Raw genomic sequence first — 27,954 nt, 5'->3', positions numbered from 1 at the left:
GGGATGCACCGGGAGTTGTGCCAGTGTGAGGGATGATGCTCGAGTGCCGAGGGGATGCAGGGAGCTGGGCTTGGCTTGGCCCCAGGAGCACAGAGGAGGTGGGAGAGGACACCCACCTTCCCCCCCATGCACTGGAACTGCCTCTGCCCCTTCTGTGGGACCTCCCCATCCCTCCTGAGCACCCCGTGCCCCACACCAGCCCTGAGCATCAGGCTGGGATGTGCCACAGGAATGTTAAGGGCCAAATTCTCAGCTGAGGCAAACTGGTTCAGGGCCTCCGAAGTTGGTGGAGTGGCACCGATTTGCACCAGAGGAGGATCTGACTGTGCATATACTTTTATATATATATTTATATATATGTGTGTGTGTGTATAGATATATTACATAAATATATATGTATGAAATAATTTAAGAAACATCCGAGACAGCATGCTGTGCTCTTGTGTAGAGCCAGGGAGGCTGGGAAGGCAGCTGCTCGCCTCCCCCCCCGGCTCTACCAGCTTTGATTCACAAATGGAAACAGAGTCTTGAATTAAATTAAAAACCGCACGCGCACACACACACGCACACACACAACACGGTGCAGAGGCTGTAAAACTCAGAGGCGTGATGCTGGAAAGTCCAGGTGTCCCTGAAAAGATCAGATCAACTAAAGCCGAAGGAGGGGAAAATAAATAAATGAAGGGAAAACAGCAGAGGGGATCTCGCTTGTGCCGGTGCTGTGTCCGGCATCGGGTCCCCTGTGTCTGCCCAGGTGCCCGTGGGGACACAGGGACAATGTCACAGCCCTGCTCTGTCCTGGCCAGGCTGTGGTGGGGTTGGAGAGGCTGGTGGGATGTTCATGTCCTGCTGCATTTGCCTTGGACCCGCTTTCTCCTTCACCACGTGCTTTGCTTTCGCTCCATCCCAGGACTGAGCTTTTTGCCATCTTGGTCTTCAAGGATGAGAGGGAAAACCCAGCCCCAACTAACGCCTCCCCTCTCTCTGCAGAAAGTTCTCCCAGAGATGGGTTTGATCCAGCTCAATCCTTCCCACCGACAGAAGAGCTCTGCAGAAGACCTCCTTCCCATGGACTTTCAGAACAGAATGACATTAAAAAAAAAAACCAACCCAAAAACCCTAGAAAAGCCCAGCACCCCATAAATTACCAGTTTCTTCCGAAACTCCTCCTTGTTCCTCATCTCGCCCTCCCCAAACATCCCAGAGGACTGACAGATCCTGGCTCCAATACACCACGCTCCGAGCAATTGCTGCCGGCTGCAGAGAGGATGGAGGGCCAGGAAAGCAACCAAACCGAGCATGTGAAGAAACAACCCAAAGGCTCTGGACCACTGACCCCCTGCCCTCTCCTCTGTGGGAAATGGAAAGCCCCTGGGGCTGCCGTGGCCGGGCTGCGGATCAGCTGGGGAGCAGGACGTGCTCCAGAAAGTAGGTGATGGAGTCCCAGTGCTTCCAGAGGAAGAAGAGGAAGAGGACGAGCAGGGCAGTGCTGAGGATGCGCATGCGGGTCTTCATGAGCGGGGTGATGAAGTTGGCGATGGTGGAGACGAAGACGAGCAGCACGGCCATCAGGGCCAGGATGACGTTGATGAACTTGCCCAGCAGCGCCCGGGCGTTGGCGTTCTCCACTCCTTCCAGCTGCACCACCTGCTGCTGCTGTTGCTGCAGCTCCAGCTTGGTCACCCGTGTCAGGCAGGACTCCACCGCCTCCTGCGAGGGACAGCACGTCAGGGCTGCCCAGCAGCTCCGGGGATGCTCCACAAGAGCTTTTGGTACTTGCCCCATGCCCTGAGACCTTGCCGCTCCAATGCATGCCAACCTTGTTGACGGTGACCACCCCAGCTGGGAAGGGGTTTCCCTCTGCAGACCCTTGGCCCGTGTGATGCGCGAGGCATGCCCTGTCCCACGCTGCCTGCGCCGGGGAAGGTCTCGGTGCCTACTGCAGCAGGGGAGGTGACCCAAACTGGGACAGCTGGGACTGTGTTAGAATCACAGAATGTGTTGGGTTGGAAGGGACCTTAAAGGCCGTCTAGTCCAACCCCCCTGCAGTAAGCAGGGACGTCTTCAACTAGATCAGGTTGCCGACAGTGTTGGCCCACATGTGGCTCATAACAGCCCAGCGCTGCAGCCATCCCCCCCGAACCGTGCCCTGTCGTGAGCACCTGGTGACTTCAGGACAGCACGGACTCGCTGGGGCACAGACGGGGGTTTTGGAGACATGGCTTAGTTACCTGCTTCTTGCTGTGACAGCATCACAGCAAGGACTTACCTGCAGAGGGCTAGAGAAAGGGATCCCCCTTGCCCACCCTGCCTCCCAGCCCATCCCTTGCCCCATGGATGGAGGGTGCAGTGGGGGGCTGAGCCCTTGCGCCCCCCTACCTGGATGTCCCGTGCCCTCTCGTAGGACTGGTAGGCCACCTTCTCCTCCATGCTGGCCAACTCCTGCTTCAGGTTGGTCATTTCATTCTGGTGCAGCTCGGTGAGGTCGTTCAGCTGCTCCTCCAGGCGCTCGTACCTGCACATGGAAGGTGGAGGGACGCTGGGGCAAACAGGTCCCCCCAGCCACCCCCTGCCCTCCTTCCCTGGACGCTGGGGAAACCACCCGGCCCCTCCGACCCACCCTGCTCCTGGCTGTAGGTGATTAGGGCTGATGAAGGGGAAGCACTGCATGATCCTCCATGGGAGCAGTGCTGCTGGGGGGGTCTGGCAGCGAGGAGGGCAGTGGGGACTGCAGTCCCTCATGTCCCTGGCATGTAGGGCTTAGCTGGACAAGCCCAGGATGGTGACCTTATAGTCCCCAAAATGCCACGCTGGGTCAAGACATGCTGCCACCCTTGTACCCACCCGTCCCTACCTGTACCGCTCCTCTTGCAAGCACTGTGTCATGTAGGTGTAATCCCGCTGCAGCTGGGCCTTGAGGTCCTCCATGGAGTCCTCCAGGTGCGACTGGCTGTCCTTGATCTCCCGGAGCTCCTCCAGGATGGTGTCGAAGTTATTGTGGTGGCTGTCCAGTGTGTTGGACTTGGGGCTCCCCAAGCCACCGGGTCCTGCCCCTGAGTTGCTGCCACCAGCCGAGCCGGAGGTGGCACTGGAGCACTCGTCATCGCTGCCGTACTTGGGGCTGGAGACCAGGGTGGCACTGCCGCTGAGGGCCCGCGACGCCTCCTCTGGGTGCCCGTCATCCAACGTGTCCTTCAGGTGAGCAATGTTGTCCGCGCTGCCGAACTTGTTCCGGATGAGGCTGGCAAATTCCCGAGGCTTGGAGACCACAGCGGTATGGGTGGCCTGGGACAGACCCGAGAGCCCTCCCTTGACGCCCTCCACCACGCCACCACCGAAGCCGCTGATGCTGGAGCGAACGTTGGCACCCACGTCCTTAAGACCCTGGTGCATGTCCCGGAAGACATCCTTGGGCTGCCGGGAAGGGCCGTTCTGCTCGATCTCCTTCAGCTTCTTGTGGTAGTGCTCCAGCTTCTTGTGCAGCTGTGCGATGGTCTGCGCCGACTTCTGGTTCTTCTTCTCAAAAACCTGCTTGATGCGGGAGGCTTGCTGCTTGTCTGCGTTGTTGGCCAGCTTCAGGTACTCGGCCACGTTGTCATCCCGCGCCTCCTGCTCGATCTTGATCTGCTCCGTGATCTTGAGGATCTTCTGGTGCAGGTGCTCGATGGCGGCTTTTGTCCTGTGAGGGTCTGGGGTGCCATCGGGGACGTCCAGGCAGACGGTGCCGTCGGCATCGCCGTGCCCGGTGGCGGAGGGCAGGCTGAGCGCGGTCACATCCCCCTTGTCCAGCTGCGAGCAAAGAGAGAGGAGGGTGATGCTCAACAGGGGGAGTGAACGCCCAGGCAGCCCCCGGGGAGGGGGCAGGAGAGGAATGGGGCTGAGGGGGGCAGAGGAGGGAGAGGGAGGCGAGAGCTGGGCAGGAAAATAGTTAACCAGAGCAAGAGCGAGAAGTTGTTTTGGTTTTTTTTCCAGCTGGTTAAGCATTTCCCAGCCATACCACTGGCATCCCAGGAAAAAGCCAGTTAGTGGGCACAGTAAGAAATTAATTAGGGTTTCGGGGCTGGTTTTGGCCAATCGTTTTGAGCAAGGAGCATCCGCCGCCAGGAGCTCGACTCTGACTTTCCGCCCTCACTCTGTGGCAGAGATGGGCACCCGCATTTCTGGGCTGCAGGACACCCAGCGCCAGCCAGGGGAAAAGGAGCTAAAACTGGAACCCACCATCAAATCTCCCACCAAACCAGCGGTGAGAGCAGGGACTGAGCAACCCGGAGGTATTTCAGTCTCATTTTCCATCTTTGGCTTTTAGCCTAGGTGCACACGGGAGTTTTTCAGCTGAAGAGAAACTCTGCCATAACCCCACTTTGGGGGTGACTCGGGAGCAGCTCCTGATCCCCAGAGGCTGCAGGTGCAGGGAATCCTTTGCTTTCTTTTCCGAGGTTTCTCACCTGGCAATGCGAGACCCCTCTGCAAGCACAAGCTGCCACCCAGTGAGTTAGGACACACGCTGATTTTCACTTTACAAATGGAAAAATCGGAGCTTTGGGAGAGGAAATGACTTGCCTGAGGCCACGCTTAAAATCAGTGGCAGACACCGGGCTGCAACCCAGGGTCCTGCTCCCCAACCCCGGCACGCTGCTTTGCCACTCGGAAAATAAATCACTAAACCTTCCCAGCTGCTGGGTTTTACATGGAGATTCTTATGCAAATCTCAGTGGTTGTATAAATGGCTCCTGGCTTCTAATTAAGAGCTGCTTGAAAGTTAAATACTGTTGGCAGACCTGAATAATTTCTAATTTCCATCACACTTTCCCCGAATGACCCTTTAATAGGGATAATGCTGCGAGATCATTACTTAGGAGTGTGTTATCACCAGGAAATGCCTTGCGCGGGAGGGAGGAATGTTCTCAAGATGCTGCTTATAAAAACACTCCCGTCTGCAGCAGGTCCCACGGGGGGCTCGGGAAAGCAGGGGCAAACGCTGCCCTCCTCTTACTTACTTCCATCTCCTTTTCCACCACCCTGGCGCTGCTGTCCTGCTGGGAGCCTGGGGGTGTTGATGCTTCACATGGTGTGTGGGGGGTCCTTGCAGGGGTCTCAGCCTCCTTGGGAGGCTGAGACAACCACAAGCTGGGAGGGAGCATCCCCCAGCCCCTTCCCCAAGGCTTTTCTTCTCTCTCGGTTGCAGCAGTGTCACTGTAATGTGAGGAGGGGGCTGGAGGGTGAGAGCAGAGGGGAACCCTGCAGCCCCCAGCCTGCAGGGGGACACAGGGCAGAGCTGGGAGCCGGATCAGCACTTTATTCAAAAAACAAAACAAAAAAAACCAAACCCAAAAACCAAGAAAAAAACCGCCCAGCAAACTGGTGGAGTTTTCAGACCCCGCTGCCAGGCTATCCTTAGTTCCTCAGCTGGGCTGGGCCCTTCAGCTGCCTCGCGAAGGGCTTCGCTTCGGTTTCTTATCAAGGGGCAGAAATTAGCAGCAGCAGGAAACAGGCTTTTCACCCAGATGTGCAATTCTCTGTGCAGTAAGGGAAAAACTGGTCACCGCAAAGGAAAAGGGCAGCACCAGAGAGGCCGCAATGGGAAACCCCAACTGGGCCAGTGAAGGGGAGAAGTTGCTCAAACTTTGTTTCCAAACAGGGAAAGGTTTGGGAATCACCCAAAGGTTTGGGAATCACCCAAACCTTTGCCCCTGCAAAGCCATTTATTCACGGGAGTATATTTGGGAGCACAGGGGGAGGGGAGGCCAGGATGGAGGAGGGAGCGGCAGGGATGCGATGCTGCCCATCCCCGCTGACCTGGCTGGGGTGAAATCCTTTCCCTGAGCCCGGCTGAAAGCTCTGCTCTCGCAGGCACAGGGCACACCATAGAAAAGCCACATCAGGTTATTGCTTTGAAAACAACAACTAAAAAAAGACAATACCGATCTCTGCAGTATTAACAGACACTGCCTGCTAAATCCCAGCAAGCCTAAATGACTGTGCGGTGGATTTAACCGGGGGATTAGTAAAAGCCACACTTTCCCTACATGCAGAAAACCTTCTGGTAGGAACATCGAAATGAAAGGGCTGTTTTCCAGGCGGGCTCGGAGGGGAGAGCAGGGGCTGATGTGGGATGCAGGAGGAATGCAGGAAGAAAAATTATTCTTACCAACAGAGTTCAGCCCAGGAGAGCTGAGATATGCAAAAGGCTCAAGCTAATAAGCTGAGCAAACAGTACTTAGAGGGCCACAGCCAGGCGCAATTATGCAATGCTGGTGTATTTGCTGCTGCAGGTTTGATGGAAGGAAGCCCAGGTGGCAGGTGAGGAGCTCGGGGCCCAGCAGCTCGCCCGGGGCCATGTCCCCAGCACGGGGATGTGGGTGTCCTGGCACACCCACGCCTGGAAAGGATTTAAACCCATTCTTAAGAAATTGCACAATTATTGCAAAGTTCAGAACAAAGCTCTCAGGACACTTACTCATGCCCTGAACTATTCTGTTTTCATACCCTATAGCCTACTAGGACGCGCAGCAGATGAGCTAATGCCGTGGCTTCTGCTGCATCAACCCCGAGCGAGGACTTTCCCTACAAAATGTGACCATGGTTGCCAGCTGAAATACAACACGGGGGTGAAAATGGCCATGGGAAGGACTGTATGTACCTTCAAGCATGGGAAAACTAAGTACCACCGAGCTGTCGAGGGATGCTGGCAGGCAGGGCGGACCCGAGGAGCTGCTGCACCGATCCGGCAGCTCCACAGCGTGGGTGTCACCGTGCCACAAGCCCGTGGTGGCCCTGGAAAGCCACAGGGGAAGAGGCCACGGCCGGCAGAGAAATGCAGGTGGGCAGTGGATGTGGGGAGGTTGATTTTGGGACAGGCGTTAAATGTGGGTGATTCCACGGCCCCTCTTCCCCAGAGCACTCGATCAGCGTAATTCAGGACAGCATCTGTCCTGTGGGTTGGTGGCTGCAATTAGCCCAGCGTTACAGGGGATGCTCTGGGTGTCCCCAGTCCCGTCCCCACGTGCGTTCGCAGCCCTGTGCCTCCCGGAGCAGAGCCGTTATTCCCACCAGACCGCGTTCCCCACCCCAGGCATTGAAAATAGAAGCAGGAGCCCTGACTCACGCTTCCCACCCTCCTTTCAAGCCTGCAGCAGAGACCGAAGCAGGCAGCCCCGTGTCCCCCTCCGTGCCCTGCCTGCTCCCGTGCCATCCCTGCATGGACACAACAGGTCGGCAGCAGCTGCCTCCGCTAATTTACCAGCCTGAGAATAATTTTTCTTACATAATGTAGGGAAGCACGTTAAGGGTTTCATCGCACAGTGGAGCTTCCCACCCGGTCTTTGCTGTGCTGGCACGGATCATGCCGCTGGGTTTCATTCACCGAGCGCCAGCAACAGAGGTACCGAAAGCCCCTGCGGGGGTCCCTCCCCATCACCATCCTCCCTGTTGTCTTATTCTAACCCCACCGGCTTCCAGGACCTACCTCCATCGCGGGCAGGGTTCGGGTCCCCCAGGGCTAGTCGGTGCGGGCTGCTTGGCCGCCTCCCTGCCGCGGCATGGAGCCCGGCAGTGATGCACGGGCAGCGCTGGCTGCCATGGCTGGGGGGAAAGCAGCAGCTGACGGCAGCAAAGTTTGAGGGGAGCAGCAGGGAGGAGGAGATCCCTCCTGCAAACCCCCCCGTCAGGGCTGGCCCCGTGTCCCCGGGGACCTCCCGAGCACGCAGGGAGCGAGCGCAGCGTCGGGACCGAGCCGGTGGGTGCAGCGGGATTGTCTGCCGACTCAGGAAATCTGCCGGAGCTGTTTACAGCTCTCAGTGACTGGAGCTTTCAGGGCTGTAATGCAAACCTCCCCCCCCTCGTCCCTGTGGCGGGAGATTCACACGCCTCCAGCTCCACACGCTGCCTGTGCCCTGACACAGGGGGTCGGGACGGGCCGTTGTCATCTGCTGTGTCACGTACCGGGACATAAAGCCCGGGAGAGGCCAGGGGGAGGGATGCATAAAGCAAAACCCCGGGTGGGACCGATGCATGGGGGAAAAATAGTTGCCAAGCAAGGAGGGGGCAGCCCGAGGGAGCTAAAAGCCAGGAACCAGCCACTTGTGTCGGGACAAGGTAGTGTCTCGGCCACGCACTGGGATGGAGCCGGGCCCGGCCGGTGGAGCGCTGCCGACCCGCTCACATCACAGAGAGCGACGGGGAAGGTTGCACCGACCTGATCCTGCCGCGGGAGAACACGCAATGCACGGAGAACACATCCAGCCGACTGGCCAGATACAAGCGTTTGATGCTTCACGTGCAATTAAAAAGATATGAAATGGGACGGATGGATGAAAATCAAGCAGGGAGGACAGCAGGCTCTGGTTCTGCAGAAGCCCGTGGCCGTCTGGAGTCACCCCCCAGGTGCTGCACTTATGCCGGGACCAGTGGTGCTGGCGAGGGGCCAAAGCGAAAGCCCTGGGCGAGAAAGGAGACCTGGAGCTTGTGCGTTTGAGTCAGCCCAAACCATGGGCTTGCACAGAGGAGGGTCGATGCGGCCAGCGCTGCAGGATCAGACCTGGATAAGAGCGATTGAGGGAAGCAGGACTGAAGCCCACAGCCCTATGCTGTGCCTTGGCGTGCCCTGCGGATGCTGGAACCTCAAACCAGCTGCGGCCGCAGACCAGAGCATCTGTGCAGCCACAGACAATGGGTGAAACGAGAAAGCTCCATTTGCAGCTCTCTGCTTTAGTTATTTCTCAAAAAAGGCAACAAAACAACAACAGCTTAGGAAGTCTTTTCAGCCACACGTTGAATTGTACAGGCTGGACCGATGAGCTGATGGTGACCCAGATGCATGTTTAATGGGGAAGCCCGTGCTGCTCCCGCAGCTGAGCCAAACCAAGCCCCGCTCAGCCGCGCGCTTCCCATCGTCTCTCAGGCTGTCCCTGCGTCCCTCCGTGCTCTGTAAGTGTGACCTGCGATGTCGGAGAGGCTCTGGGTGCAAGGCTGCACCTCTGAGCTACCCCGCGGTGCTCAGCCAGCACAGCCCTGCCTGGGTGTAGCAGCTGGGGTGAGTAGCGCCAAAATCAACCTGGCCTGGCATGGATGGGTTTGAAAAGTTTGGTTCGACAACTCCATAAAAGCACCACCCCCAGGTCTCGGTCCCCCTGTATCCCGCAACTGTGAGCTCCCCTAAACCTGGCCACAGACACTGCCCTTGCCATGGCGGCGAAGCCTCCCTGCGAGAAGATCTTCCTTCCAGGAGGCATCGGCTCGGGCAGGTCTGGGGCAGGGGCTCCGTGGGCTGCTGGCGCTGCCGGGCTGCGGGAACACACGTGGCTGCAGATAAGCTGAGCAGGGTGACAGGAGGAAACAGGCACAGGAGCAACAGCCTCCACTTGGGCTGCTCTGAGCAGGGAATGGGATTCCTCGAATCCCCCCATCCTTTAGCCCAGCGCTGACGGACCCTCCTGGACCAATTCCAGCACCGGTGCCCACGCTCACAGCTCTCCGTGTGCCGGTACTGGGGAGGAGGCAGAGCAGCCCATCATGGACCAATCTGTGATGCGAAGATGGCAAAGCGCAGTTCAACACTGGCAACTAAAATCCCTGTCCCCTTCTAGCCCAAGCTCCCACCGCTGTGACACTGGCACCGTGCAGGGCACCCTGCCCAGGGCATCCCCAGCCGTGTCACTGCGCCCAGCAGGTATTTGTGTGAGACGGTGCTTTGGGAGCAAGGGACAGGCTGCATCAACCACACAACTCAGCTCGACAGTGCCGTCTTCCTAAACCGGTCTCGGCTGCTGGCCCTGCAGTGGGGAAGCGGCGCTGGAGGGACGTGGCTGGTCCCAGCAGCCCAGCCCGGGGACAGCACAGCCCCGTGCTGACCTGGGCATCCCCACAGGCCACAGAACCCCTATGGGAGTTGCTTCTACACAACGAGCTGTCAGCAGCTCCCACGTTTCTCGGTCTGTCCCCTCAGGACCACAGGATCTCATAGGCAAAAGCCCCCCCTCCCCATCTGCCTGGGAGTTTGTCCGCGCAGCCTTTGTGCCAGCGCTGAGCCCCTTCCCCGCGCACCCACCCGCCGTTTGCAGGCACTGGCAGTGGGTTGTGGTATCGTCCATGACGAAAGGCACAGAGAAGAGCAGATTCTCCGGTAAGTGAAACACACCAGGAGCAGAAATGAGCTGTGCCTACCGTACGGTGCTCAGCTGTGCCGGGGAAGGGACTCCGATCCCAACGAGCTGCCCCAGGGAGGGTGGATTTTGCAGCCTGCCCAAGCCCTGGGCGGCGGATGCCTCCGGGCATGACATGGGGCAGATTACCAGAGGATGTTCATCTTTGGTTTAATATCTCTCATAACATCACTTCTTGTTTTAGCACAGGAGCCAGAGGTCACTTCCCATCGCCCTTCTGCAGCCTCAGCAGGGCAGGAAAAACCCCCTGCCGCACAAGGCACTCTGGAAAACACCCTCCCTGCTCTGAGCTCTCCTTTCCACTTCCCTTATTTGAAGAGCTGGGGCCGGCTCCGAAACTCATCTGCTCCCCACCGGCCACTCGCAGCGGAGGGACGTGGTTCTGGGGGCTGCCAGGCACAGCCCCGCTTCTGCGCCGCGCCTCGGTCCACCCAGCCTGCAGGTAACTGCAGTGTCCCCCCACCGAGCCCCCCATAGCTCCTGCCAGCCCACAGCCCCCGGGCAAACCCTGCCTGACCTGCCAGACTCTGCCTGGCCTCCAGGGAGGACAGAGAAGCACGGATTTCCCCAGAGGAGCCTCAAAAATTGAGGACTTAGTAAACACCAGGATGCTCAGGATGAGACTGCAGGCAGCCTGCTGCCCCGAGACCCGCAGGGCATTTTTTTTTTTTTTATTTACTGGGGACTTCAGTCAGCTTGAGTCATAGGAAACCACCTGGTCTCAGCTCCCCAGCACAAGGGGAAGGGTAGGGTTAGCAAATAGTTGCAGAAGCAATAACATCGCCTATTTGATGCCCCAGCGAGGCGAGGTAGAGCAGTGGTGCAGCATCTCCCCTCCCGAGGGCACGGCCCTCCCTGCCACACGATGCAAAAACCCCGCCGGCGTGGGAAAAGTGGGGGTTTTGCAAGCGAATTACCCGAGAGGCTGGTGGCGGACTCCCCTTCATCCTTAGCACCAGCTCTGCTTTAGGAGATGTAGTCCGCTGCTTAGAAAGCAGCAGCTTTGTTTTCCAGGCCTGCCTGTAAGAGGCAAATTTAAAAATTTATTTAAAATAAATAAACCCCAGCTCCCATGCAAAGGAAATCTCTGGACGGACACAAAATCACAGCACGTTCACTGTGCGCCGGTGCCGAGTGGTGCAGAACCTGGCCCTGAACGCTTACAAAGTCCTGGTCCAAGCATCTCAACCAAGAGACAGCTCACCTCGCGACGCAGCGCGAACGCACGGCAAATTTTGGACTGGGGCTGTGCCTTGGCTGGCTGGTACGGGCAGCAGCTGGGGCTGGGCTTAATGGGAATGCGCAGGGCCTGAGCTCAGCACGGAGAAACAGGAAGAAAAGGAGGAAGACCAGCCAAGCTGTGCTAGTATCCTCTACCGAGCTGGGAAAGCTGCGTACAGATTATGGGGAGCCAGGATGCTGATACAGACGAGAACCTGCAAAGTCCACCACTCCTTAACCTCACGTTCCCGAATGCTTTTGGTGTCCAAAGCAAGTGGATTCTTGGCTAAAACCTCAACCCTTGCAAGCCCAGCAGCAGCCTGACCTTCGCCTTCGCACCTTGCTCCTCACCCCTTATTCCTGGACATCCCGAGTCCTTGCCCTGCTGGTGCCTAGGAGCAGGAAGGAGAGCGGAGGGGGGGTACTTACAAAGACACCCAGCAGAGAATTAAAGAGCAATATCCTTTTCCCGGGACAGGAGTCGGGAGGATGCGGTTCCGGCATGAGGATGCCCTGGTCGCTCCGGCAAAGCGCAGGGCCGGTGTTCCGTGAGGCGGCCGGATCCTCTCCCTCTGTCATGGCTGTGGTTAAGGAGTCGAAGGGGCAGAGGATGGCAGGACGTGCGTTCGCAGAGGAGGCGCGAGGAGGCTCTGAGGCAACCAAGAACAAGCAGCGCAGGCTGGCGAGCAGGGAGGGAGCCCGGGGGAGCGGGAAGAGGCTGGGTGCCGCAGGGGCCGGTCCCGCTCCTCCAACTGTGCTGGGAGAACAGACAGCACCGCCAAGCGCTGCCTGGCCAGGCTGCCTTCCGAACCACGCGGAGAACAAACAAACGAGCCGCTGCTGTTCCTCGGTCCCCAGTCTGAGCTGGGACGGTGCCACCATCCCACGGGGCTTTGAGTGGCAGCAGGCGGGGATCGTCTTCCTGCACGGCACCCGGCGAGGAGCCCTGCGTGGAAGGCGGCTGCGTGGGAACAGACGGACAGATCCCGGGGGTGGAGAGGATCTGTCCCCGCTGTCTGCTGGGGGCTTGGGAAGTCCCTGTGACTCTGTGCCCATCCATACCATGCGGACACCAGTGTTTCCTAATTCAACACCACATTCTCTGGGTCGGGGACTGTCCCTTGTGCCCTAAGCTTGCAGGTCATCGGGATGGACACCTCTGTGGAGATGATTCAATGACCGTCCCTCAAGGGTGACGCCATTCATGGCCCTTCCTACGCTTGGAGAATCTTTGGAAAAATTCCTGCTGCAGTTTTTACTGGAGGGAGTAACCCTGGGAGCTCCAGCAATGGTGCTGCTATTTCGCTTGCCGGGTGACACAGCCTGAAAACCGCCAGCAGCACCCCCAGCCCATGCTCCAGCTGGGTTTTGACACCTCTAAGAGGGTGCCTGGGCAGCCTGGGGGGGATTTTCAGCAGCTTGTGTAGGGAGGGGTTTGAGGGGGAAGGCAGGGAGAGGCAGAGCCGCAGGGTGAGGAGCCTGGCGCTATCAGAGTCACAAGGCAGGACCCTGCTTTGCTCATCCTGACTCAGGAGCCAAATCCTGCTCACAGCTACAACCCATCTGCCTGCCCATGGCGGCAGGGGACAGGCAGGACAGACCGCGGGACAGACATGAACCCTTGCTCCCCCAATCCTGCCCTCTCTGCCCGGGGCATCCACCCCACACACCAGCCGCCCCCTCGACCCAACCCCCCCCCGGGGCAGGCGGCGTTCCCAGTGCCTGCCTCTCGGGGAGAGGGAGCTGCTGGTGGGCTGGAAACAACAGCCATATGTCAACGAAGGCTGAGGAACACGATGTCTTCTGCTAGGGGGTGAATCAGTGCGAGAGTCTGATATTCTTCTCCTCCTGAATTAATTAAGCAGCAATCTCGGGTATCTTTGTCTTCACAGCTATTATCTGCTTTTCCCAAATTGCTCCTCGAAGCGCCATCCCGATGGGAGTGAGGGAACGAGTTCCCACCAGCACCCTTCGCTCGCAGACTCTCATTGTCCCGTGACACGCAAGGAAACAGAGGTAGGAGCCAACCTGGACACGAGCACTCTCGCACCTCCGGTTTTGTGATGCCCCCAGCAGTTCACCCCCAAAACCCTTGGCACTTGTAGGGTCTCCGCACACCCAGCTCCCTGCCTCGGGACCCTGCCCGGATGCCGGGGGGATGCCCGGCCGTGGGGCTGAGGGGAGGGCAGCTTTACACCACCGCTCCCTCTATGCACTTTTGCAGTCACCGCTGGCCTATTTTTGCTCCTTCCTCTGGGATTTTAACACCAGAACTCACCCAGAGTTTGGGTGGGAGGGGAGGATGTGCTTTGCCTCCGTCAGCAAATCCTCCTAAAGAGATGCAAGAGGCTTCATCCAGCGTATCGAAGTGTTGGCCCCGGTTCCCAGCTGGGGAGACCGAGGCAGGGAGCGAGGGGAAACCCCTGCCTGGGTTAGACACGTGGGAACAGCAACCAAAGCAGTGAGACCCGAAGGTCCTGCATCCCCTTAGCTCCTGCCAGCTCCTTGGGGATCCTTAGGTGCTCAGCACCTCCAGAAAGCAGGCTACCTGCTCAGGAGCTCACCTTCAAGCTTCTGGTTTTAGGATCACTGGCCCCAGTGCCACCAAAAGTGGATTTTTGGGGCAGCAAAGTGCTTGCCAGCATCCCACCCTCCGAGCTAACCTCCCTTGCCACCACCACGTCCTTACCCACCGCAGGGAGAAAGGATACTCAAGAGGTGCCGTGGAGCAACCCCGGCTTCCAACCGGTCAGTCCCCAGCTCTGGGGCATCTCCCCTCCGAGCTGGAGCCAGGCTCAGGCTGCTCAGCCCCCACCATGGGCTGTGCCAACCCTGGGGGGTCCCGGCTGGACTGCGCAGAGTCCCTGTCCCCGTCCCTGTCCCAGTTGTCGACTGAGACCAGTTCTGGGTAACCGGAGCTGTAGGAGGTGAGAAACCAGGTCCCCGCCCTGAAACCGAAGGCGGTTGGATGCCAGTGGGGCCGGAGGGAGCCAGGGCTGAGCTGGACACGCTGCAGCCAGAAAGCAGATGTCTGGGAAGGGGAGATGAACTTTGCCTGACGGCCCTGAGCCACCGGGGCAAGGGCTGAGCCGTCCCGCAGCTTCCTGGCCACCACTCGCCCAAACCCCTCCATGCCTATGGGCCACAGCAGCCCCCGGGGTGGATGCTCAGAAACTGTGGGTTTCTCTCTGCTGGCTATAATCCGCCTCACCCTGATATAGCCACTGACCCGGCAGGCATCTAAATTTAGCGGGATGAATCCTGCCCTGTGTTTGGAGCACTGGTGCCCTTGAGGCAGCAGGACGGCGGGGATGGGGCTGTGGGGACAGGTCCCCCCTGCAAGGCAGAGCCCCAGGACCCCAGACCACCTCCCACAGCGACGGGGCAGGGGGCAGGGGAGTGGGGAGGAGATGGGAGCAGGGAAACAGCATGCTTGGGCTACGAGGCCATAAATAAGCGTGGCTCATAGCACTCAGCAGCTGGCCTGGCCCACAAGCCCAAAGCCAAGACGTGGCACGAAGTCCCCCTGCTGTCCCCCATTCTTCCCCTTTGTCTCATGGGAGAAGCACCTGTGCCGGGGGGCCAAGGCGGCTGCGGGAGGGGCACAGGGGCCGCAGGCAGCGGTGGCAGCTGGTGCTGTCACTTGCCGAGGGATGCCAAGGGCGGGCGGGCAGCGAGCCCGGCCAGGGTCCGGCCCCTCGCCCTCCTCGGGGGACGCTCCGCGGGTCCGAGCCGCGCCGCCGGGCGGGGCTGAGCACTCGCACTTGTGACACTTGTGAGCGGGTCCCCCCGGGCTGCCGGGAAGAAGCCGGCGGGGGGATGCGCACGGACGGGCAGACAGACGGACGGTGCGGTAACGCTGCCCTCTAACGGCCACCGGCCCCGCATCCAGCCCGCTCGCCCGGGCTCCCTCCCGCTCGCCCCCCGCCGCTGCTCGGTGCGGGTTGCGGGGGCTCGGAGGGGCCCCGGTGCCGGGGTTGGGGGGCTCAGCTCACCTGGACGTGAACCATCCCGCAGTCCCCGCAGGCGTCCGCGCAGCTCCCCGGCAGCACCAGGCACAAAACCCCGCGGCCGCCCCGCTCCAGCTCCGGCCTCCCCGACCGGGACGGGGAGGAGGGTCCCCCCGGGATGCTCTGCCCCGCCAGCACTGTCACTCGGCTGACCCCACGGCCGCGGGGGACCGGGGTCTGCGGGGAGACCGTGCTGCCTGGGCCTCGGCGGCCGTCCCAGCCGGTAATGCGCGTCTGCCCGCCTCTCCCACAAGGCGCTGGCGGGTCACCAGCAGGAGATTAGTGAGATAAGGAGAAGGCTCTCCAGCACGCTCCCATCGCTGCCATCACCACACGCGGACCCTGCCCGCAGCCTCCCCCTGCCCCAACCGTGCCGCTGCCACCACCGCCGTCACACATGTCACCGTGTCCGCAAGCCGGCATGTCCTCGTGTGAAACACCGACACCTGCCACGTGCTCCCTCAGGCACACCAACACCAGTGTGCACCCAAATGTGCCACCTTGCTTTGGCTAAGCAAGTGAGCCACGCGTGATGGGACGCACCGATGAGTGGCTGCTTGAAATCCAGCGGTGCTCCCGGCTGTTGGTACCCGGAGAAGTGGCTCCCCCAGCTCAACAAACACCGACCGGCTGCGGTTCTTGGAACAGAGTCACCCGACAAAACCTTGGTCCACAACTGTGTGGAATTGCCAGCGGGAGGCAGGGGACATCCGAGTCACTCCACCCTGGTCCGGAGCTGCTCTTCACATGCACAAGGTGGGCAGAGCGCGGCGGGGAAGGATGCGGGGGGGAGGCACGAACATATGTGCAAGGTGGGCATCACCCTGCAAAGCAAAGCCTTGTCCCCAGCGTGTGGTGCAGGTGGCAGCCCTGTGCTGGCCCCCCCAGCTCTGGGTGGGGGTTACCGCTTGGCGATACTCCCCGCGATGGGCAGTGAGGCACCTCTGCGTTACACCATAAGCCCCAGAACCGGGGCCCAGCACCGAGTGCCCAGACCCTGCCATGCTCCCACCCGCCTCCCCCAGCCCCCCGTCTGCTCCCCACCGTCTCTTGGGGGGACATAGGGGGTGCCGGGGGGAGGCACCGTGTGTGCGGAGGCTGGTGCAGGTGAAGGTAGGGAAGGGAAAACTGTAGGAACCTAATTAAGAAAAAAAAAAAAAGAAAAAAAAAATGAAAAAAAATCAATAGCTGCTCAAAAAGCGCTTGCTGAGGCTGAGCGATCCCACGAGGGATTAATCCGGCATGCACTCGGGCCCTTACGCAACGGATGGAAAATTCAGCATGAAATTTCTTCGAGGGGGGAAAATCACTCTTTCAGAGGAGTCCTGTGCACCCCTGGGGTGGCAGCTTCCAAATGGGGGGTGAAATGGGGAGGAGGTGTCTGGCCCTGGGCAGGACAAGGCAGAGGCGATGTCAAGCGATTGCTCGCCCAACGCCCCCGTGGCAATGCGCCTGCCGGGGCCTGGCGGAGCCGTGCCGGGTGCCAGGGCATGGCAGCACCGTCCGTCCCTGCGGAAAAGGAGCCGTTTTACCATGGGCTGGAGGCTGGGTTTCCTGAGGGCTACGGAAAAATAATACGGCATGAGAATATCACATAGCTCTTCTTTCTCTAAATAGGTTATTTTTCCACTGCCTCACAAAGGCCCCAGTATCGTTTCTCTTCTTATTACTCTTTGTGTCATATGCAGTTAATTATTCATCCCCTCTCTGCGCTCTTTGTGCCGCTCTGTGCGTGGACGGGACCCGCTCTGCTCTCGCCTCCCTCCGCCTGCTTCCGTCCCGCTGAGAACTGCTTTAGCTCCAAGCTTTGGCTGCAACCCCAGAGGGCTCAGCGGGACCGGGCTCCTTGCAAGGCCAATGCCATGGGCCAGACGGAAGAAATTTTGGCTGCGGATGCTCAAATTAACAACCTGAATGGCTCCTGGCCCTGACACTTGGTCTGGGTGCAGTGTGGGAGCGGGGATTGCTGGGGAAGGGTCGGGGTGCCCTGACCTGCACCCTGTAAAGGGGGGAGAGGAGGACCTGGGTGGCCGTTTCTTGCGAATACAACGATGTGTCCGTCCTCTGGGACCAGATTCCCACGTCCCGGTGGTGGCCCGGTCCCCGCACGGCTGTGGCAGGGGAGCAGCGCTGGCACCCGCCGCAAGCTGCGAGCGTCAGCTGCGGCTCGGCGCTGAAACAGCCGGACGAAAACAGAAAGAAAAAGTATCTGGTTGATCCTCTTTCCATTAGCTCAGAGGGCAACAGGAGTCTCCAGGTCAGATTTCCCTCTCAGAGACTCGGTGCCAAGCAGAGAGGAGCGTGGCTGGCGGGGGGACGCGTGGGAAGCATCGCCCCCAGCCCCTGCGCCCGCTGGGTCCCTCTGCTTGGGAGGAGCACACGGAGCTGACACCCCCGCCGCTAGCCCACCCCCGCAGCTCTGCCCGGCCACTGCCACCCTATTACACAGCTATTCCCGTAAAAGCCACCCAGCCAAGAGCCCCCACGGGCGGCTGGAGCCTGCCTGGCTGTGTCCCCTACTGCTTTGCCAATTCACTGCTGGTATTTTCAGGTAACTTAAAAAAAATAAAATAAAATGAAATAGGAGGATGCTTCTAGCCCTCAGGGCTGCAGAGAGCGGTTTCAGAATGTGACAGCCCCCCAGCTCCAAAGGCCAAGGAGAGAAGCCGACACGGGGAATCCCACCGGCACCCGGAGCACCGCCCACCGCCTGCACCTTGTCCTCGGCGAGCCATGCCGCAGCGCTAATCTCAGCTGTTTCATAATTAACGGGGCTAAACGCTAGATGGAATACCATCCTCTCAATTAGCTCTGCACAGAGCGGTTTAAAAATCGCTTCAGACGGGACCAATTTGCAGCCGTCTGGCCGAGTCCCTGTAGACACCTGGGGTCCCCTCCGACCCCGCGCCGGGGGTCCCACCCCACTGGCACAGAGCTCTTGCCAGGTCTCTTTCTCGCCTCCTCAAATCCCGATCTGGGAATCAGACTGGGGTATATCCCTGCCTTCACATCCCCGTGAGAGGAGCATCAACCCCAGCCACCTCTGGACCTGACTTGCTCCCAGGCAGGGGCTGCCGTCCGCCGTCCTGCTCACCCAGTGCCACCAGCGCTGTCCCGAGGGATGGTCTCCAGCACTTTGGGGTGCTCTGCACCCAGTCCTGCCCTGGCTCCCCGGCGTGGGCTCATGCCCCCAGCTACCCCGGGGTGTCCCCGTACCAGCCCTACCTTATCGGCCAGGCACTCGGTGTCCTCGGTGAGCAGGTAGACGGCCCCGCTCTCGGCCAGGAGGATGGCAGTGTCGGTGGTGGAGGAGGACCTGGGGCGGCCCTGGTGCTGATGCAGGATGGCGGTGAGGCTGCTGTCCTGGGGGGCCTTGCGGACGAGGTGGGGGCTCCCTTTCTGGGGCTCCAGCGAGCCGCTCTTGGCCCGCCGGCTGCCGCTGTGCAGGCTGGTGCCGCGCTTGATGGAGGGGCGAGAGCGGATCTGCTGCAGCACCCGGTTGAAGGCGGTGGGACGCGCCGGGAGGTCGTGCAGGGACATGGCGTAGGAGACGCGGTGCATCTCCGGGGACCGCTCCTTCTCGTCGGGGGAGTCGTGGTCAGACATGCCGTAATGCGGCGGCAGCGAGTCCTGCGAGTTCTGGTGCTCCCGCTCCCGCGACCGCCGGCGGCTGTGGAAAAGGTGCTTCAGGCCATGGCCAAACATGGACCCTTCGGACAGCTGCTGGATTTTCTGCAGGAGAGGAGAGAAAACAACCCCTGTTACTGTCAGGAAGGGACGGCATCGCCCCACTTTGGCACACGCAGCTCTGATGGACGATGCCCACGCTAGCACTGACCCAAAACACCGAGCTCAAGGGCTTGAAGAGCTTTGGGAGGGCTCTGGGGACCCCCCACCAGCCCAAAGGGATCTGCAGAAGGGACCAAGCCCTGCTGCCAGCGCTGCACTTCATACCCGTGGAAAAGTATTAAGCGTTTGTGGCCATTTGATGGCACATAGGGCTGAGCATGGTGGCTCGGGACGACTCAGGTATGCAGCTCCAACAGCATTCCCCACGCCGGAGGAGGTCTCCGATGAGCACTAAAAGTAGCAAGAGGAGCAGAAAGACCCTTCCGAGCAATGGCGGGAGGAGGGTCCCTGCTGCAGCCAAGGCCAGACGCTGTGCAGAGACCCCGACCCGGCGGGCAGCGGGGATGGAGCAGCCTTTTCCCTAGCTAAAAACAACAGGGTTATTCCCAGCCTTGGAGCCTGGGCCACCGACGCGCTGCCAGGAGCCACCTGCTCTCCGAAACCTGCTCCAGGAAGGATCAGGGAGGGCTTTTCACTGGGGAGGGATTTTCCATGGCCTCCGAGTGCAGCACGGAGCAGGCTGGGTGAAACCGCAGCTCCTGGCCCAGTGCCACCAAATCCAGTCCCCGCTGGGCAGCAACCGTTTTCCAGCAGGAGATGGGGACACGCTGCTCCCCCCGGTACCCCCGGGTCTCTCTCTCCCAGGGGGCCAGGACTCCCGTTCCCACAGAGCACATGGCTTTTCTCGTGACGGCTCCTGGGAATTGGGGTGGATGCTAGCCGCGGCAAAGTCATGCAATATGGATGGTGGAACAGATCGTGCTCTTGATTACAGCCAGGTCAGCCCCGGAGCACTTTCCCTGCAGTCACTGGAACGCCCAGATTTGCATCCCCAGGAGATTTCTGGCTGGGTGCCCTCTGCAACCCCCTGTGTGTGATCCAACAGGGGGGCAGCATCGCGGGCGGCATCTGCAAAGGGCTCAGCAGATCCCTGATCCCTGGTCCATCGCGGCTCCCAGGCAGCAAGTAAATGATCCTGGGACATCGAGAGATCCTCTCGGCTCCCGGGGCAGCCTCAGTTACTGGGAACCTGGCAGACCACAAGGCAGGAGTCTGCACTGTTGCTCTCTGTCTCTGTTTTGGAGTTAAGCCGAGCACCCCACCTTCGAGGACGCCAGTCCTGACCCTGCTGACGTCCAGGGGCATTTCACCATGGATTTACTGTGGCTGGGGCTCTCCCGTGGGACGCTGCTTCCCGTAACAGTGGCGCTGCCATTAACTCATGCTTGAAAACCAGCGTGAAGCGGGCACAGAACTGCGAGCTACTTACAGCCCTGGCGGACACTCGGCAAAAACCCCGGCTTTTAGAAAAGTGATGTTTGAGACACGACCGCCGGGAGCTGCAGACTCTGGGGGATTTCATGGCCATACAGAAAGGACTCCATCCCCTAAAAATCCCAGACATTAAAGCCACAAGGTCCAAATCCATAAGGGCCTAATTCTCATCACCCCTGTAATATTGACGAGGAATCAGCAATTAGATCCTGTGTCACTAAACGCTATAGGCAAATCCTTTAATCCTTCCATTATCCATTCATAATGAAAATGTCTATCTTTTTGCTTTTTCCTAGGAAATATATAATAAATCTACAGTGCCAAATTGCTACTTCAGGAAATAGTGATTTAAATTTTATTCTATTTATAGAGTCTCTATGGAAACAGAGGCAGCATTAGATAGGTAATAACTATAAACCCACAGACTTCTGCCATCAAGGGTATGGCATACCCTCGGATGCACAGTTTGTCCTTTAGAAGGTCCAAGAGAAAAGGAACGACCAACTCCCTTCCTTGAGGGTAATGAAAACAAAGCAAAAGCGAAGCCGGCAATAAAGGAGAGGATGTTTTTCCAGCACCGGCGTGGAGGTGGAAGCCAGCCGCCCTCAGAGGGCTCTTGGCCCAACAGCTCCATCTGGGAGAAATTCACCTTTTAAAAGAAACCCTCCTCAGGCCCTTTCCAAGTTTTCCTGAAAGAACTTTTCCTGGGCTCTGCAGGTAGGGCTCCCGGCGGGACGGTAAGGGATCGGCATGGGAAGAAGGGGGAGGGATGCAAAAAGAGGGATCCCAGCCCTGCTGTCCTGGGCTTGAACCCCCACCGCACAGGTGCTAAAGCAGAAGGCTTCTCTGCACTAAAGAGCTGTCAGGAGTGGTCACCACGAGCGAGCCGTTCTGCAACGGCTGTTGCAGAGAATTTGCTGATGTAAAAATTCTCTTTTCTTATACGACTCCGGGATATTACTGCACTTCCAAAGCAGAGGCATTTTTCTGGCACGAAACTACTCGTGGCTCAGAACAGAGCGTCTGCACGGGCTGTTTTGGAACAGCCATTGCTTAATAACTGATGCAATGGATACGGAGATTAATTTCTCATCGTAGACAGCTGTAAAACACTAAGATCAATAGGAAAATATCTTTATTTTTTTTGTCTTTTTCGTTAATGCGGCCAGGGTCTCCTGCTCGGCGGCGAGGACTTGTTTCCATGGACTTCAAAGGAGCGGCTCCTGCATCCCGTCCCCCGTAAGAGGATCAGTTCTTGCCGGCGGCGGCGGCAGCGGGGTCAAGCCCCAAGGCACAAGGTTTGTCTGAGCACGGTCGCACCCTCTGCCTCCTTCTTACCTCTTTATCCGCTGATGAAAAGTAATCGCTAAAATGTGAGAAACCAGGAGGGGGCTGCGTGAACCCCCCCTGTACCCATCCCACCACCCTGCCTGCACCGAGAGCAGAGTCTCAGCCCTGTGGGGATACTGCGGGGACAAGACAAGAGCCAAAAATCCCATTTTAACCCAAACCAACATATCTTGCATGAAAACAGTGACTCAGATGACTGTTTTGTCTGGGACGCTGCTGCTTGGCAGTGTCCCTGTGGGAGCCCCAGGGGCTGTCCCTGCCCGCTGTGGCAGGAATGCGCATCCCCAGTCCCGCTCCGGGCTCTCCAGGGCCGGTGTTCCTGTCGCTGCCAAATGGCCACGTGGCTTGAAACCGCCCAGTTTCTCACTAAATGGTTTTCCAGCTCTGTCCCAACATCCAAACCTCTTACTTGGCTTTCAGATGCACAAGGAGTGGATCTTGTTGCCGTGACCTTATAGCACAGCTGCACGCTGCGAAGTCCTGCTCAATTATTGTTATTATTAATTATTTATATCCCTGCCCAGAGGCTCCAGCCAAGACTCTGCAGCCCTTTGGAGGCACTGCACAGACACAGGGGAAGATTGTCCTGTCCCATCCCATCCCATCCCATCCCATCCCATCCTATCCTGTTCTATCCTGTCCCATCCCACCCCATTCTGTTCTGTCCTGTCTCATCCCATTCTTTCCCATCCCATCCCATCCCATTCTGTCCCGTCCCATCCATCCCATCTCATTCTGTCCGGTCTCATCCCATTCTGTTCCATCCCATCCCATTCTGTCCCGTCCCATCCATCCCATCCCAGTTCATTCTTTCCCATCCCATCCCATTCTGTTCCATCCTGTCCCATCCCATCCCATCCCATCCCATCCCATTCTGTCCCATCCCATCCCATTCTGTTCCATCCTGTCCCATCCCATCCTACAGCACTCCATATTTTAAGGCAGGGGGAAGCCATTCCCCCAGTGGGGAGATGGGGAAGGCCACGCCACTGAGCAGCTTGCAGCCCCGCAGACATGGGGTTTCTAGTCCTGCTGCTGCCTACTCCAGCTGCTCCTCCCACGGGTCCCCAGCAAGGGGGTCCTGCCACCACCCCACTGCCGGCGGCCAGGCTGGGGACAGGGATGTCCCCCAGGGTGGCAGCCAGCCCGGCTGCCCCTCACAGCCCTATCTCACACCAGCATCCCGAGCTCCGGTTCTGCCGCTCCTCCCGCTTCCACAAAGGCCAAGGAAAATGTATAGATGTTCTAAAATGGAAAATAAAGCACTCCCCCGCACACGCTTCTCCTCCCGACGACAGGATGAGAGAACAAACATGTGACAACCGTTAGTCATGTTGTTTAATGCACTACCAAAACGCTGTAGTGACACGCAGCTCCTTAAACGCTCTCCGGAATAACTTCTGTGGGGCTGGCACTGGTGTGGGTCTGGCTGGGGGGGCTGTGGACCCCCATGAGGTCCCAACCTCAGGTCGCATTTGCAGAGCGAGATCTCTGCTGCCGGTGCCGAGAGGAGCCAGATGTGTTCCCGGGGGAATAACGCAGCGAGTGGCAGCCCACGACTGCTTCTCCTACGTCTGTCACCTCTGCGTTTCCCGAACTGACGGCGGGGATGCTGCGAGCTGAAATTTGGTGGGAAGCGAGGATGGGGACCCTGGGGGCTCAGATCTGGGGGGGCTGGGCCCGTAGGTGGCTGGGCACGGAACGCTTGGTCTCGTGAGCGTGAGAAGCACAGCACTGCTCCCGGGAGGGCAGCGCACCCCAGCCCCAGCTCTTGTCCCTCCACTGCGCCTGGCACAAACCCCAGGGAAACATGCTGTCCTTCTGGCTGCACCCTGCCCGGGGGGGGGTTCCCCTCTCCCGGGGGGTCCCAGCTTGCAGCTCTGCAACGGGGACCCGCTGGGGTCCCTGCCTGCAGCCGGAGCACTTTTGATGAGCGATGCCCCGGGGAGATGATGGATGCGGCCGCTCCAGGGACCGCGCTGCTCCTGCTCGAGCTGCTTGACAACAGTTCCATCCCACTATCCGCAGGGGAGCCGGCTCACCTTGGCAGTGTCCTTTCAAGACCAAAATATGCCTGGAAAATTGTTCGTGCGAGGGATTAAATATAAATGTACCTGAGGGTTTAGAACAGGGGCTGGCGACCTTTACGGAGAGGAGGAGTCCTCCGCATCCTCCCTGCAGCGAGCAGCCTGCATGGGCTCCACCATGGGGGGGCCTCTGAACCGCATCAGGGGTCTCCACCCCCAGACCTGTCCACTCATAGCGAGGGACCTTTGGAAAAAACAAAGAGCTTCACCACGTCCCCTCCAGCCACCCCTGTCCCAACCCCATGGCTCAGGGCAGAACCTGTGCTGGGGACTGCACATCCCATGGAGGGACCTCCCCTTGTCCTTCATCTCCCTCCTCCCCAGGAGAGGCTCCCCAGCTCCAGGAGAGGTTCTCCAGCTCCAGGAAGGCCAGGGGAAGCTTTCTGTCCATGGGTGTGGGGTTTGAATCAGGCCCTAGGAAGAGGGAAGGGCTCAGGTCAGTGCCTCTGGGCTCCTGCTGATCTTGGCTTTCAGGTTCAAAGGAGGGAAAGGTGGGAACCATGGAGACCAAGATCGTGAAACTGGAGAGGGAAATGATGTCAGGCTTCAACTTTCGGCCCTTGGCCAGATCAGCCCATTTGGGAAAACAGAGAGAGAGAGAGAGACCCAGGGCAAATGCTCAGCGCTGAGATGCTCTGGGAAAGCGGGAGTGGGACCAAGCGGTGAATGCCTTGGTGGTGGGACACCCCGGGCAGCCGCGGGAGGCTGGATGTCTCCTTCTGCAGTGTTTTGTATGGATCCAGTTGCTCTGCTGCAGAGCACAGAAATCCCTGCCACCCAACATATTTTTGAGCAGAACTGTGTGTCACGCATCTGCTTTGCTCCTTGCCAGAACTTTTTTTATTTTTTCTTCTTTTTTCCCCTAATGGAGCCCTCGCTCTCGGCGAAGGAGCTGGAGCCGGGGCTGTGGAATGCGGAGCTGCCGTGGAGCTGCCGGGGTTAGGGGATGGAGATGACACAAGGCAGCCTGTTGTTTCCAGGTTGCCAGCTCAAATCCGTCTTCAGCTGGCAGCAAACTGAAGTTTACATCTGATGCCTGTTCAGTGTCCACGGGGAGATGGATCTGCAGGCCTGGGTGTGTGGCACCATGCCAGCCCGGGGACAAGGACCGGCTTGTTTGAACCCACCCCACCGTAGTGCGGCTCCAGACGGGGATTTGGGGCAGGAAAACTTTAAGATTATATTAATGATGCCACCAATTGTAGCAACAGGAGGCAAAGTGGTTGAATCGGCGGTGTCTGTGGCGGGGCCAGACAGAGTGCCCGGCTCTGCCGCGGAAGCTGTGGGCAGCACCGAGATGCAATTTTTCATGCGTTCTGCCTGGCGAAGCAAGTTTGAGGACTCACTCCATGCAGGCAATTAATTGCTGAGCTACAAATGCTTTAAAGGTGAGCATCGCAAAGCAAACCTGCATTAGGGCATCGTGCTTGCATCGATAAAATCAATGGGCATTTGGCCACCGCTGTTGCTGCGAGCTGGACCGGGCTGCAGACCGGGCTGAGCTCCAGCTCAGGGCTGGACGTGCCAACCACGGAACACTTGGCCTGGTGGCCATCCCCATCACCAGCTGCGGCTCCTTTTGCCCCACGCTCCCACCCCTGCGCGGGTGAAAAGGGCCCCAGGTGGGATGGAGAGAGGCTGGGAGATGACGCGGGTGAAAAGCATCACCTTGGCCAAGGCAAGTCAAGCCTCCTCCAGGTAAGGGTGTCCCACCCCACCAAGCCTTGCGTGGCCCTGAGCACCACATCCTGAGGGATTTGCCTTCCCCTGGCACAGGGCTCTCCCCTCCAGCTGTTTTTAGTGGCAGCAGCTGTACATCACGTCAGCAAAGCCAAAACGGCCTCAGGAGCAGGAGCCGCGGCTCGGGCATCGAGGAAAAGGCACCGCGTGTGGCAGCAAGCAGCATCCTGCGCCCGTGGGGCTTCTTGTGCTTAAAGCAGACAAGTTGTCCTGCGGGAATGGGGGGTTTTATTTCCTGTCTGCCTTTCTGGAAGGGATGCACGCAGGCACAGCAGCAGCCTGGCAATCCTGGCCATGCTTCCCAGCTCCCGCGTGACCTTGACCGTACCGGTAAGACCTTCTAGGCCAAATGGAAGGCTGGGGAGCTCCACAACAAGGATCTCCATCCTGGATGCCAGGCTGCCCCTGGGTGACCAGGGACATTTTCTGCTTTTGTCTAGGTCTTTTTGAAAACAAAGAGTGGAAGCAGCACCTCCATCCCATCCCGGTGCAACCGCCTTTGACAGCTCTGCCACCAGCACGCTCTGCCCGCGGCCGCGACGCGCTGCAGCGCCTGAAAACACCAAAGTTACGAGCAGAGAATTCATCTCTGCAACATAAAAACCCCACCGCAGCCACGCCAGCGGGACCCTGTTGAACAGCGGGGGCTCAGAGCTGCTCCGCTTCCAATCCCACAGGAAATTTCTGCCTAATTTCACCCGGGACCGCCCCGTCCTGCCTGCCCGCATCCCTGCCCGCACCCTGCCGCCGGGGACCGGCTCCCTTCACTCCCGCAGCGCTGCAGTGCCGCGTAACTTGTTTTCCTCATTAACTGGACACAGCCCGAAGGCACAGGAGGAGCAGCCTCAGGGCCATTTATACACCGGCGCTTCCCGGCTGCCGCAGCACTAATCCCAGCAGCGCGGCTGGCGTCCCCCGAGCATCTCCCCCACGCTGAGGTGACTCCGGCTGTTATTTACCGAGGTCTGCTCAGCCCCTCAGCAGGGGGACAGCCCTGTTACCCCAAAAATCTTGCTTGGGTGATGGCAGCCCGCCCCAGACCCACCCCAGGGTGCAAGCCCCAAGCCCGCAGCCCCCTTGGCAAGGGTGGGTGGCGTCACCAGGGTCCTCCCGCCTCTCCCACGTTTGCCCTATTATTATCACTGCTCTTGGTGGCCAGGCTGCGGCAGGGCCACGGCCTCGGCAATGCCCAGCCCTGTGCATGCTTGTGCAAGACTACCACGAGGCATCTCAAGCCTGGGAGGTGGTCCGGTGGCCCGCTGTGGGGCCACCCACATCCCAGGGGCATAGCCTCCCCTGGGAGTATCCCTAGTCCAGGAGCATCCCCAGTCTGGGAGCATCCCAACCTGGGACCATTCTTATTCTGGGACCTTCATCCCAGGAGCATCCCCACCCCAGGAGCATCCCCAGACTGGGACCATCCCCATTGTAGGAGCATCCCCAGACTGGGGCCATCCCCATACCAGGAGCATCCCCATCCTGGGGCCATCCTACATCCTCCAAGGTCACACCTGTAGCAGAGTGGGGACCAGGGTGGGGGTGGTGGTACCCCACCAAGGCGTACACCCCACGGGTGCTCACCACGCCGGTAACCCCAATGATAACGCCATAGGGTGCTTGCCTAATCGGTAACCCCACTGTTGACCCCTCCGGTGACCCCACCGGGATGCTCGCCCCATTGCCAGCCCACTGGTTCCCGCCGGCCGGTGCCGCCGCCGCTCACCTTCAGGTCGGGGGGTTTGGTGCGCGGCGGCGGGACGGCACTCGCCTCGGGGGCCGCCGCCGCCGCCGCCTCCCCGGGCTTGGCCTCCATGGCGGCGGGGCCGGGCGGCTCCCCCGCGGCGCCGGGTTCCTCCTCGGGCTGCCGCAGCTCGTCCGACCGGCACCGCTTCATACCGGTGCGCCGTTTCCCCCGGGAAGGTGGGGGCGCCTACGGCCGCGGCGGCAGCGGCGGGCGACGCCCGGGCGGCCGCTGCGGGGCCCGGGGGCTGCGTGCCCCAGCCCCGCCCGCGCCTGCCCCGCCGTGCCCGGGCCGGGCGGCGGCTCCGCGCCGCGGCGGCGGCTCCGCGCCCGCCGGCATCGGCACCGGCATCCCCGCCGCCGCCGCCGCCGCCGGGGCCTGAGTGGCGGCCGCGCTGACCAATGGCGACGGGCGGTGGGCGGGGCGGGCGGCGGCGATTGGCGGAGCTGTCGCGGCGTGCGGTGCGGCCGGGCCCACCGCCCCCGGCCGCGCCGCTCCGCGCAGCGCGGAGACGGAGCGAC

General features: G+C 59.7%; 1 protein-coding gene across 6 annotated transcripts; it reads right to left on the bottom strand.

Moving 5' to 3' along the window:
* Positions 1-344: 344 nt before the first annotated feature.
* On the bottom strand, positions 345-27,627 carry TMCC2 (transmembrane and coiled-coil domain family 2). Of its 6 annotated transcripts, none has more exons than XM_054181401.1 (5): positions 27,416-27,627; positions 18,617-19,123; positions 2,855-3,789; positions 2,380-2,515; positions 345-1,710 (listed from the first exon to the last, which is right to left on the bottom strand). In XM_054181401.1, the coding sequence occupies exons 1-5, from the start codon at positions 27,584-27,586 to the stop codon at positions 1,399-1,401; spliced, it is 2,061 nt and encodes a 686-aa protein (XP_054037376.1). In that variant the 5' UTR covers positions 27,587-27,627; the 3' UTR covers positions 345-1,398. The 6 variants fall into 6 exon arrangements, with proteins under 6 accessions (XP_054037376.1, XP_054037377.1, XP_054037380.1 ...); XM_054181402.1 differs by lacking the exons at positions 18,617-19,123; positions 27,416-27,627 and adding exons at positions 11,811-11,962; positions 14,093-14,225; XM_054181405.1 differs by lacking the exons at positions 18,617-19,123; positions 27,416-27,627 and adding exons at positions 11,078-11,180; positions 11,811-11,943.
* Positions 27,628-27,954: the final 327 nt, after the last annotated feature.

This window comes from Rissa tridactyla, chromosome 21, assembly GCF_028500815.1.
Source record: "Rissa tridactyla isolate bRisTri1 chromosome 21, bRisTri1.patW.cur.20221130, whole genome shotgun sequence".
In the NCBI taxonomy this organism is placed as follows: domain Eukaryota; kingdom Metazoa; phylum Chordata; class Aves; order Charadriiformes; family Laridae; genus Rissa; species Rissa tridactyla.
This window is presented reverse-complemented; position numbering and strand designations above follow the sequence as displayed.

Coding starts and splice junctions, on each gene's coding strand:
- TMCC2 (XM_054181401.1), bottom strand. CDS start 27,586: ATGAAGCGGTGCCGGTCGGACGAGCTGCGGCAGCCCGAGGAGGAACCC. Junction 19,124..27,415: donor CCAAACCCCCCGACCTGAAG/GTGAGCGGCGGC, acceptor CCTCTCCTGCAG/AAAATCCAGCAGCTGTCCGA. Junction 1,711..2,379: donor AGAGGGCACGGGACATCCAG/GTAGGGGGGCGC, acceptor TGTCCCTCGCAG/GAGGCGGTGGAGTCCTGCCT.